Source organism: Mobula hypostoma, chromosome 2, assembly GCF_963921235.1.
Source record: "Mobula hypostoma chromosome 2, sMobHyp1.1, whole genome shotgun sequence".
Lineage (NCBI taxonomy): Eukaryota > Metazoa > Chordata > Chondrichthyes > Myliobatiformes > Myliobatidae > Mobula > Mobula hypostoma.
The window spans coordinates 226,737,181-226,749,438 of NC_086098.1; the positions used below are offsets into that span (position 1 = coordinate 226,737,181).

Genomic DNA, 12,258 nt, shown 5'->3' on the forward strand with positions numbered 1-12,258 from the left:
TTTTGAGCTGTCTCACCTGTTCTTTATAATGATAACATCCAGAAAAATCTAAACATAAACTGAGATTTTACAAACTGCTTGTCAACGCTTTGGATGTGAAACTGGTGAAGTTGAAATTTTCCAAGGATTGGTTTTAAAATAGTGGTCACCTGTATCACTGGAAAGCCATGTTCCCAATCAGTTGTTAATATCTTCTCCTCTATGAATTACTGAGTTTATAAAAAAAGTACATTATTAAGTTTATCCAATATGTTTAATGGCTAAACAGTGATCCTATCCCATGTTTGTGCATGTGCTGACACAGGAACAACAGAAGAAGCATTGGAGGAGCTCTGAGTCAGGCAGCATCTGTTGGGGTAAATGAACAGTTGATGTTTTGGGTCCAGACCATTCATCTGGACTTCCAGATGCTTGGACTGTGTTTTCCTCGCTAGATGCTACCTGACTGGCTGAGTTCCTCCAGCAATTTTTATGTTGGTTCCTATATTATTTGTTAAAGTAACATGGAACTACCGTCTAAGATAGTTCGACAGATGTTCTCTGTAGTCTGAGAAAAATAAACTGCTCAGTTCTTTCTTATCTCCTATATATGTATGGACATCTGGGAGAACCTATCTGGGTAACTTTCAGTGAAAAATAAATTGTGCTTGTACTCATTTAAGCTCAGCTTGTGAAGAAAAATTTTATAGATGATCAGTATGGAGAACTGTCATAGTCTGGACCCTCAGCTGTAAAACTTGGAGTAGTGGAGGTTGGCGTTCCAAAGTTCTTGTCGTGATTTGGAGGACTTTGGCACAGCATTTTAGTACTGTGTGCAGTTATTTTCCATGTCCAGGTTCAGTGCATGAGAGATCCTGTAGTGGGATATGATTCTGAGAAGATTTCTAAGGGCTGGAGTACCAAGGGATTCCCCAGGTAATATGTTGGCCTTTTAGAACTGAGATGTAAAGTAACTTCTTCACACTTAGAGTCATTGGAATTCTTGATACTGGTCATTAAGTGTGTTTGAGTTTGGGATCTAGAGCTGAGAGGTTATGGGAATTAGGCAGGAAAGTGGACAAGGTTAATATCAGTTTACTGAACAACAGAGCATACTGGGGGAGGTGGTTCCATATCTTGTGTTTTGATGCTCTTTGAAGGACTAAATGGAAGCAGGCTGTGCTTAATGGTGCACTGATCTTTTCTTCTTCCCAGTGTATTTCACAGAGGCTGATAACCCTCACGTAGAAGCTGTTGAAAAGATTGTCTTGATCCTGCAATCGGACAGAGACCGTGACGTACGTTATTTTGCAAGCGCTGAGATCAGGAGCAGCCCCGTAAGCACCACCACCTTCATAAACTGAGAATGTTTCCAACAAAGTTGTCTGACTTCCTAACCACGTGCAGTTGCTGAACTGGTGCCGGGCCGGGTCGACACTGTCTCTGGCACACAATGGAGGTGACACGTAGTGGCAAAGAGGCTATTATGTTGGTCTGCAGGCTGGGTCAGGACTGGAGGATGCAGAGCACCTTCCTCTTTGTCAAATACGGAGCTTTTAATTACGAAGGAAAGTGGATTCCAGGTTGAGCTGGTGTGGAACTCGTTAATAGGTGGTGACTACAAGAGCCATGTTTCCTTGACTGTTTTTAGATCAGAAAACTAATGTGGAAGTTCCTTTTTAAAAGCATCCTTTGACACAAATATTTGTATTTGCTAATACAGTGGTATTTCTACAAACAAACTAATTTGGAAATGATTACAGCATGTTTTCTTTTCTAAAAAGAAGCTGTACTCCTAACTTTCCTAATTCTACATAAATTATTTGTATTAATATCCCCAAATGACATGCATTTGTAAGCTTCAGAAAGCACTGAGCACAATGATTTTTGAGTATAGTTTAACTTTTTGAAAACATGTAATTCTGCCCCACTTCTCACGTGTAGCTATTTTCCATTTCTGCTTTGAAAGCCACACTATGCATCCAGTCGGTTGGTTAACAGCTGACTTCAGCACTCCTGGGACTATGGCCTCTGAAAGAGAAGTGGAGCTTGTATTCCTTTCACCTTCAGGCTCTCTGGTCTGCCCACCCCAACTTCTCACTGAACATCTGAGCCAGTTTAGTTATTCGAAAACTAACCAGGAAGGTACCGCAGCACTTAAAGCCAGTGAAGGGAGATTAGCCTGTCTGCTACACTGGTGCTTTTTAACTGTGTACATTCACAATGTAATTGGGAACACTGGTTTTGAGTTTGATAGCACTGAAAATGCAACAATATTATAAATGAGGACTGGTATACATTCAGTTTTAAATGTAGTAAATGTGAAGTAGAATGAACTTTTAATCTTCTGTTAAAAGTTAATTTAATTTCTTTTATCCTTGGATTAGTTGCTCCATAGCTGCTGAAGGGAGTGTGATGTGTGCTTGGAGCTGGAACTGCAGGATACTCCCAAGATAAAGAAGAGGTGCATTAAACCTCCACCTAATTATCTGGTGCTGAATTAGGCTGGAGGACTGCTGGTACCAGTCTGGGCCTGCTTCAGTATCCACCACTGTTCCCACTAAGGCTCCCTCTCTTGGAGACTCTACACAGTCAGACTTCATAGCTCACTACAGTGGATGGTTTCTGGGCAACAGGTATCAGGGAACAAGCCATAGCTGGCTAGCTATAGTGGGGACTTGGTTCTGCCTTTATGAAAGTGACAGCAATGATTTTACCCAGTATAGGTGGATTCTTCTTTTTGGAAAGGCAGTTTTGGGAATCCCCTGAATGTGCAAAGTTTCTCTGACCTTGTGTGTCATCTACTCCTTCTCCACGCATTATGGTGAAAGAAATGGCCTGCATCAGGATTTCTTGCCTTTGCAATTATTTTATTTTGATGCCAACTTGTATTACCAAGCGTTTTTTATTGAATGGTGTATAGGAATGAGGTTTTTGTATAGTGTAAAGGCTGATTATATTGTAACTATAGTTGCAAGTTTGGGTTTTTACAATTAACATTAAATACTGTGTTGCTGTAATGATTTTGTACATTTTTCTCAATGATTTAGTCAAAATCCTTCATTGGACTATCAATTGTGTATTTCTTTGCTACATACAGACATGGACTGCTTCATTTATCGAGGACCTGCCCTCCAGTCCCAGGATATTCTTGGGGTATTGGCACTTGGTGACTGTTGAATGGCTTTGTACATTGGATGTGTGTGCGAGCCCAAGCTCAAACTGGACGGGTCCGGGCCACGGAAATAACTGGGTTCATCCAACGACAATATAAACAATAGGCGAAATCTACAGTGTGGGTTGTGAAACTGTGAATGAATACCAACATCAATATTTAAGAAGAAGCTAGGTAGGCATTTAAAGAAGTAAAAGTGTTAAAAATAGTTTTGGTCGCCTACTTCATTTGGAGTCTCTATCTGGTTTAAATTAAGCTATGATGCATTTCAAAATACATTCCTAGAATGAAAAAATAATTTCACCTCAGAAGAAGCCACTTGACTGTCAGTCAGTGCAGTTCTTTGTAGAGCTGTTCAATTACTTCCACTTTTTCTTTAGTTTTTATCAGTTTTCACTGCTGTGGAGTCTGTGCCTGATCTTCATGGCTCACAATCCCAGCAACTGGACGCGTATAGCTATTTTCTTGAACTTGGTTTCATTTTCCTTGACATTCAGTTAACATTGTACAATAGGTTGTATTAATTCTTCACTCTTCTCCCCATGAGTTTAACCCTTTTTTGTGTCACTGACATGTAAACTAATTATCCATCCGTGTGTTGGTGTAATTATGCTAGACAAAAAAGATTGGAATTAGCCTTTTTCTTGTTTTTAAATCCCCTTCTTTAACTGCCTACCTAGCTTTCTCTTAAATATTGGTACTTCAGTATTCATTCACGGTTTCACAACCTATATTGTACATCTCTCCTAGCGTTTATATTTTTTATTTTATTGTTTTTCCTTGTTAATCCATGCTATTTGCCTCTGCTGCCCCATCTCAATTATATTCACATCTGTAACTCATTTACTAGTGTCTGGTATTCTGCAAAATTAAGATTATTAATTTTCCCAACCTGTAACTCATTCCAAGGTTATAATTATTCTGTACATAACACATGCAAATCCTTTGATGCAATTTGAACGATATTCAAGTTCCTCCACTTCACGAATATTGTTCCATTTATCCATCTGTCAGTGAGGTTCTTTGTAGAGCTGCTCCATGACTTTTCCCAAAGTTTAATCAATTGATTTTACTGCTAAAACTTAGACTTGATCTTCATCACATACACACCAGCACAGCAGGTGGATGTGTGTATTATTCACAGACGTAAGTTTTACAATTTCCTGAAACTCAACTCACAAGCTTTAATCAGTCTCTTTAATGAATCACTGTCTTGGTAAATCATGTTTTACCTGCTTTTTTAATCATTCTCTGAACTAAGTTCCAAATGCATTGAGCTTGATCCTGTACATGGGCTGCCAATGGCAGCTCGCCAGAGTCTTATATTGTGGGCCATTCTTTCAAGTTATCCCAGGTACGGTATAGCCTATCATCTTCTTCCTCACCCAGGGATGAGGTCTTTGGAGTTTCTGTAGAACTGGGTTTCTACGGGATGGGGTTGCTAGCCCTCCCACTTTTGCAGCAAGGCTTGAGACCATCCATGGCGGAGTTGTGATCTGTGCATTACTTCAGAAAGTTCAAGGTTCGTAGTTCTATTCAGCTCATCTTGTATATGACAATCTCTAACTGGATTCTAAACTGGAATTTCAGGTTGGCTATTTTGGATGGATTGAGAATATATTTATTGGACTAGATTATTTGGGAGAAATTGCCAACAATTAGGAACTAATTAGACCAAGTAAAGCTCAAGATCAATTGGTAGTATATTATTTGAATTAACAAATACCTGGACACAATGTAACAGCAATAAGTTTGATAAAGCTCCATCCTGGAAACTTACTGCTTGCTCCCAGAGTTCTGCCCTTTTCTGAACAGCTGGATTCTATGCTGTCTCCCAGAAGACCGGTCGCCCAATGCTCAAGCTGAAAACAAGGTCATCAGTGAGTGAATGGAACCAATCAGAGAGTGGAGCAAAGGCAAAACATGTGGGAGTTGCAAAATATAGATCAGAAGGACATGACTGGCAGGTCAGACTGGGCTTGCCTTCTACCCCTGGAGCATAAACAGGGGGTGGGGTTTAAAACAGAAGCAGAGCTAATTTCAGCAATGGATTACTGATATAGACATCATCATCAGGTGCCATGCCCTGACTGAGCTTTGACTGCCATGGCCCACACACTCCTGTTTCGGATCCCAGTGTAGAGTGGTTCATTCTACTTTGATTAACCGTGTGAAAACTATTTTGGACCTGGAGAGTCTCCCCGAGGAAAAAGACGATTATGCATGACATTCCTACTGAATGGCTACAAGGTGAAGGAAATCAATCAGGCCCTTAAAAGAGCTGACAGAAAAACCAGGAATCCTAACAACAAGGAGGAACCCATTGCTACCGCTGTCTTCCCTATATTTCCACGGTTTCTGGAAGGATTGCCGGGATCCTCAAGGAATACTGGATTAATACCATCCACAAAACCCATAACGAAGCTCAAGTCACAGTTTATGCCAATCAAATATTTGGAACAAGCTGGCAATGGGGGGTATTGGATATAGATACTATTCATCATCATCATCAGGTGCCATGCCCAGATTGAGCTTTGACTGCCATGGCCCAGGCATTCCTGTTTCGGGTCAAGTGGATCAATTCATTGGTATTCATTTCCAGTTCTCGGGCTGCTGTTTCCATCATCATTTGTCTTTGCCTTCCTCTTGCTTTCTTCCCTTCAATCTTTCCCATAATTACTGTGCATTCTAACTCCTGTTTCCTAATCACATGTCCAATGAAGTTATGTTGCCTTTTCATGATCTCATACATTATTTCTCTTTTTGTGCTTGCTCTGTTCATGACATCCTTGTTAGATATTTGTTTCGTCCATGATATTCTTTGCATCCTCCTCAAAAACCACATCTCTGCTGCTTCAATTCATTTCCTCATGTTACTAGATATTGTCCAACATTCTGAACTATACAACATGACTGGATAAACGTAACATTTCAGTACTCTGAGGCGAGTTGTCATGCCTAGTTTAGTGTTGGTCAGTATGCTCTTCATTCTCGTAAAGGTGTCTTTTGCCATCCCTATTCTTCTTTTGATGTTCATGTCGCACCTGCCATCTGATGTCACCCAGCTTCCTAAGTAGCAAAAGTTCTGTACTTGTTTTATGTCTTCCCTATTTATTTTCAGCCTGCAGATAAGATTCTCCTTCTTTTTGGATATCATCATACGTTCTGTCTTTTTGAGATTGATAGATAGACCCATTTTTGCACTTTCTTCAACAACTATATCCATTAAGTTTTGTAGTTCTTCCTCTGTACTTGCAATTAACACAGTCATCCGCATATCTGAAATTATTGATGTTTTCACTGCCAACTTTGATTCCCAAGATGTCTCTTATTTTTTTGTAATATTGTTTCACTGTACACATTAAACAAATCAGGGGAGGAAACACACCCTTGTCTAATGCCTCTCTTGATTGGTGTAAACTGACTCACTTCTCCATCTATTCTAATAGATACTATTACAACATTTAAAAGCTGTTTGGACAAGTAATTGGGTAGAAGATAAAGACGGATATAGGTGTAATGCATGCAAATGGAATTAGCATAGCCAAGCATCATGGTCAGCATGGGCAAGGTGGCCGAGTGGCCTGATCCTGTGTTGTATATTTCCATAATTCTGATTCATTCACTAACCACCCAGATGGTTACTATGGTCTTTACCCTTTTAGATACATACCCACTGAAGCTGAACAAGCTTCTTTTATCTCCTTCCTGGAAATAGGTTGAAGGGCTTGTTGGGGTGAGGATACTACGGTTCTCCAATGGTCGACAGATAGGTTGTATGAATCAGTGAAAGGCTGGCAAATGGAGCTCCATGTGAGATCATGCACTCAGGAAGAGAAATCAAAGGGCAGAATAATTTCAAAGGGAAGAGGCTGCAGATAAGTGAAGTTCAGAGGGATGTTCAGTAGGTGTTTTGCTGCAGGAATCTCAAAAGGCTAGCAGGCAGGTCCAGGTAGTTATGAAGGCAAATAGCACTGTCCTCCATTGCAAAGGAGTTTGGGTTTAAAAACAGGAAAATTTTGTTTCAAATGAACAGGATGTTGGTGGAGCCTAAGATTGAACACGGTCTACAGTTTAGGACACCTTACTGAATGAAATGTACAGTAACATTGGACTTTGCAAATATTGATTTTTTAAATTCTGTTTTGCATCACTTGTACAAATATTGAATAAACAGAATTTGTAATTACAATATATACTATAATGTATTATTCACTCATTGATAATCATTTACCAGTTTATTAATCTGTTTATTCATTTGGGGACAAAAAGAAACATAATCAGTTGGACCTTGGAGGGAGCTTCCAACACTCACTCGTCTGGCCTCTACAGACCCACACAGGTCACGTGATGCTCCAGGTTAGCCTGCATCTGTAATATCTGTTGTGGGATGAACAAGAGGAGGGGCTGTTGAGTTAAGCATCATCAATGAAATGGTGGAATAAAATGACTTCAACAACTAGTGAAATTGTGCTTTTGACTACCTTCAAAAGTTTTGTGGCCTACTGAAATATTTGGACTTAGCTTTGGAACATTTTTTTACATTTCTATCAAAAAGTATCAATTAAATAATAGACATTAAAATGAGTAAGTTTTTTTGTTGGAAATATTTAAATGAACTAAGACAACTTTAAAAAAAGATGTCACAAACAACAAAAGCAGTTTGTTTTAGGTTAACATGCAACATGCTGGAGGAACTCAGCAAATCAGACAGCATCTATGGAAATGAATAAACAGTCGACAAGACCCTGCATCAGGACTGGAAAGGAAAAGAAAGGGAAGATGCCAGCATAATAAATTGGTGGGAGGAAAAGGAGGACAAAACACACACACACACACACACACACACACACACTCTCTCTCACCCACACAATTTCTCATTTTTAATCTGTCTCACAAACACACATGCACAATCTTTCTCTTGCGCTCAATGTCTCACATGCAATCTCCCTCTCACACACACACACAATATCTCAGTCTCTCTCACTCTGTCTCTCTCTGCCTGTCTCTTAGTCTGTATCTCTCTGTCTCCTGTTTAGTTTTTCTTGAGCAACTCACCCTTTGTAATATGGTCTCCTGGTGCTTTCTATTTAAGCTTGTTATGTTTACTTGGATAGGCTCAAGGATTCTGTGTTATTTGATTTATTTAAGCGGATGCCTGATTAGCGCTAATCGAGGGGTCCTAGTTTTGAGAATATTACTTCTCATGGTGTCATTCAACCACACTACCAATGTTCTTTTGGAATTATTATGAATAAACTCTTGTCGGTATCTCCACATTGGAATCTGTCTTTCCTCTGCACTTGGGTTCCAACATTGCCAAAGCACATCGTGACATTCTGTCTCTCACACATGCAATCTCAGTCTCCCTCTATTACATCTGCAATCTCAGCCCACTCACTCACTCACACAACACACAATCTCAGTCTCTCTCACACACACACATATAATGTCAGTCTCTCACACACACCCACTCACAATCTGTCTCTGTCTCTCACTCACAATCTCAGTCTCTGTCTCTCACACACAATCTCAGTCTCTCTCTCTTTCTCATCTGTCACACACATATAATCACAAAGACCATCTCTATCTCTATCTCTCTCTCTCTCACACACACACACACACACAAACACATAATCTTTCTCTCTTACACACTCACACAATCTTGATCTCACACTTATAATCTCAGTCTTACACACACAATCTCAGTCTCTCATACACACAATCTCAACCTCATAAACAATCGGTCACACAAAATAATAGTCTGTCACACACAAGCACACTGAGTTACTGTTTCCTTCTGTCACTCTCACTCACACACACAATTTCTGTCTCTGTCTCTCTCCCTCACATACACAATCTCAGTCAGCTTTTCTCTCTCACACACACACAAACACAAAATCACTGTCTTCCTCGGTCTCTGTTTCTAATGGTCACTTTCATTCACACACAATCTCAGTTTCTGACCCTTGTCCTCTTCCTTTCTCTCACGCATACACAAATTTACTCTCACATGCAATATCAATCTCTGGTTTACACACGCAATCTGTCTCTCACACACAATCTGTCTTTTCTCTCTCTCTTACACACACACACACGCGCGCGCATTATCTGTCTCACTCATGCAATCTCAATCTCACACATGCAGTCTCTCTCACACACACACACAATCTGTGTGTCTGTCTCACACACACACACACAATCTATGTCTGTCTCACACACACACACACAATGTGTGTCTGTCAGTGTCTCCATCTGTGTGTCTCACACACACAATCCTAGTCTCTTTCACTCACACAATCACTATCTCTTTCTTACACACACTCAATCTCAGTCTCTCTCTCTTTCTCACACACACACAATCTGTCTCTCACCAACATACACAATCTCAGTCCTTTCTCTCTCACACACAATTTCAGTCTCACTCACACTCAATTTGAATCGCTCTCTCACATACAATTTCTCTGTCTCTCACACATGAAGCTCAGTGTCTCTCTTTCTCACAAAGTGTTCTTTTTATGCTGTATGTCAATGATTTATATGATGGAATAGATGGCTTTGTTTTCAGAAACAGAATCAGGTTTATTATCACCGGTATGTGCCGTGAAATTTGTTGCCAAGTTTGCAGATGATACAAAGATTGGTGGAGGGGCAGGTAGTGTTGAGAACATGGCTAGGCTGCAGAAGGACTTAGATCAGGAGAATGTGCAAGAGAGTTGGCTGAAGCATGCAGCAACGAGCTGTACCTGTATGCTGACGACTCCACACTATTTGCACCAATTAGAGTGGGACAGAGTAATACAGTGACAGCGGGCCTGAATAGGGATCTCGACAGAATGAAAGCCCGGGCAGACGACTGGAATGTCACCTTTGAGCCTACTAGGTGCAAGGTGATGGTGATGTCTAGGAAGAGGAATCCATCTAACCCCGACCTGTATTTTGGGAACTGCAAGCTGCATTTAAAGAAGGAGCTAGTAATCCTTGGTGTTAATATTGACAGCAAGTTGGTGTGGGATAAACACCTTTCCACTATTTCAAACAAGGCTGGACAAAGGCTTGGAGCTCTGTGGAAAGTAGCATCCAAACTAGACAGAGACGGAAGAGCCACGGTTTACAAAGCCCAGGTACGAAGTATCATGGAGAATGCCTGCTTATCATGGATGAATGCCTCACAGAGTGTCCTCAGCCAGCTTGATTCCATTCAAAGGAAGGCTCTCAGGATTATAGGTGTAGATGAAGCCACAGCTTGTGAGAAGCTAGCCAGCAGTAGTTTACACCACAGACAGGTTGCTGCAGCTACTGTGCTATACAAAATGCACACCAGCCACAGCCCTGCAGACCTTCGTGCCATGCTGCCTTCACCTTATGAGAGACGGTGCACCACACGATCAAGTTTATCTATGCCTGCTCATGCTGTTTCTGTGCCTGATGCGAGAACCCACACACTGGATAGAAGCTTCCATCACTGTGCTGTCAGAATTTGGAACAGCCTTCCAGATGCTGTGGTTGGAAGCATCTGCAACGATGGGGTCCAAGCCTTCAAGAGTCGAGTGCACAAACACCTATCATCTCTGGGACGGAAGTCACATGCCTCTTCATAAGCTATCATGAAGGGGACCAGGATGGCCATGCTTGGTTGTTGGTTGGTAGGGTTAATACCTGACTTTCAAGAGCACTTGTGAGTTACGTTCCAGCTGGACTTAGTCCTTAAACTGCTGGAGAAGAGTGTGGAAAGAACAGGTGCTGCTTTCTCCCAGGAGGAATTAGTTTTTAGTTCCAAGTGCTCCTGCCACATTTTGTCACCCTGCAACCTTATCTTTCGATCTCTTTGAATTATGGAGGATAGCATGTGTATAAATGTCTCTCTCCAGCAGACTTCATCATGATCATCATGACTCTAGTATTTCTACTATTTTTTAATGTTTCTTAATTGTACATATGATTTTTTTTGTGTTCTGTCGCTGAGCAGCAGTGAACCATCTGATTGGCCTGTCAGAGTTCTCTTTGGGAACTAGTTGACTTGATCAGCATTTCTGATCTGGCTAGTGTTCACGATTGCACTTAATTAAAAAAAAAGAGTGGCAAGTGATATACAGTGTTGGAAAATGCGTGGTCATGCACTTTGGTAGAAGAAATAAATGTGCAGACTATTTTCTAAACGGAGAGAAAATCCAAAAATCTGAGATGCAAAGGGACTTGGGAGTCCTCGTGCAGAATATCCTAAAGGTTAACTTGCAGGTAGAAGAAGGCAAATGCAATGTCAGCATTCATTTCAAGAGGTCTAAAATACAAGAGCAAGGTTGTGATGCTGAGGCTTTATAAGGCACTGGTAAGGCCTCACCTTGAGTATCGTGAACAGTTTTGGGCTCCTCATCTAAGAAAAGTTGTGCTGGCATTGGAGAGGGTCCAGAGGAGGTTCACAGGGATGACTAGGAATAAAAGGGTTATCATACGAGCACAGTTTGATGGCTCTGGGTCTGTTCACGCTGGAATTTAGAGGAATAAGGGGAGATCTCATTGAAACCTTTCGAATGTTGAAAGGCCTAGACAGAGTAGATGTGAAAAGGCTATTTCCCATGACGCGGGAGTCTAGGACAAGAGGGCATAGCCTCGGGATAGAGGGGCACCCATTTAAAACAGAAATGCGGAGAAATTTCTTTAGCCAGAGGATGGTGAATTTACATAATTTATTACCACAGGAAGCTGTGGAGTCCAGGTTGTTGGGTGCATTTAAGGCAGAGCTTGATAAGTTTTTGATTGATGGGGCATCAAAGGTTACAGGGAGAAGGCCGGGGAGTGAGGCTGAGCAGGGGAAAAAGGATCAGCTATGATTGAATAGCAGAGCAGACTCGATGGGCCTATTGGCCTGATTCTGCTCCTATGCCACATGGTCTAACACAATCTCTTTCCCAATAACTTTCTCTCTCAACACACACACACACACACATCTTGGTCTCTCTTTCACACTCACACAATCTCAGTCCTTTCTCTGTCACACACTCCCACAATCTGTCTCTCTCTCTCGCTCTTTCACACACATACACACACACAGACAGATGTGCACACAAACACAGTCTCTGTCTCTCACACAATCTCTGTTTCTC

General features: G+C 41.1%; 1 protein-coding gene across 2 annotated transcripts in view; it reads left to right on the forward strand.

Annotated features, from left to right (window-relative positions):
- ppp4r1l (protein phosphatase 4, regulatory subunit 1-like) overlaps window positions 1–7,467 on the forward strand; it is a 90,092-nt gene extending 82,625 nt beyond the window's left edge. For both annotated transcript variants that reach the window (XM_063041582.1, XM_063041581.1), the window contains one exon: window positions 1,195–7,467. In XM_063041582.1, the coding sequence (XP_062897652.1) occupies window positions 1,195–1,343 (149 nt within the window). In that variant the 3' untranslated portion in view covers window positions 1,344–7,467. The remainder of the gene's footprint in view (window positions 1–1,194) is intronic.
- The last annotated feature ends 4,791 nt before the right edge of the window (window positions 7,468–12,258 follow it).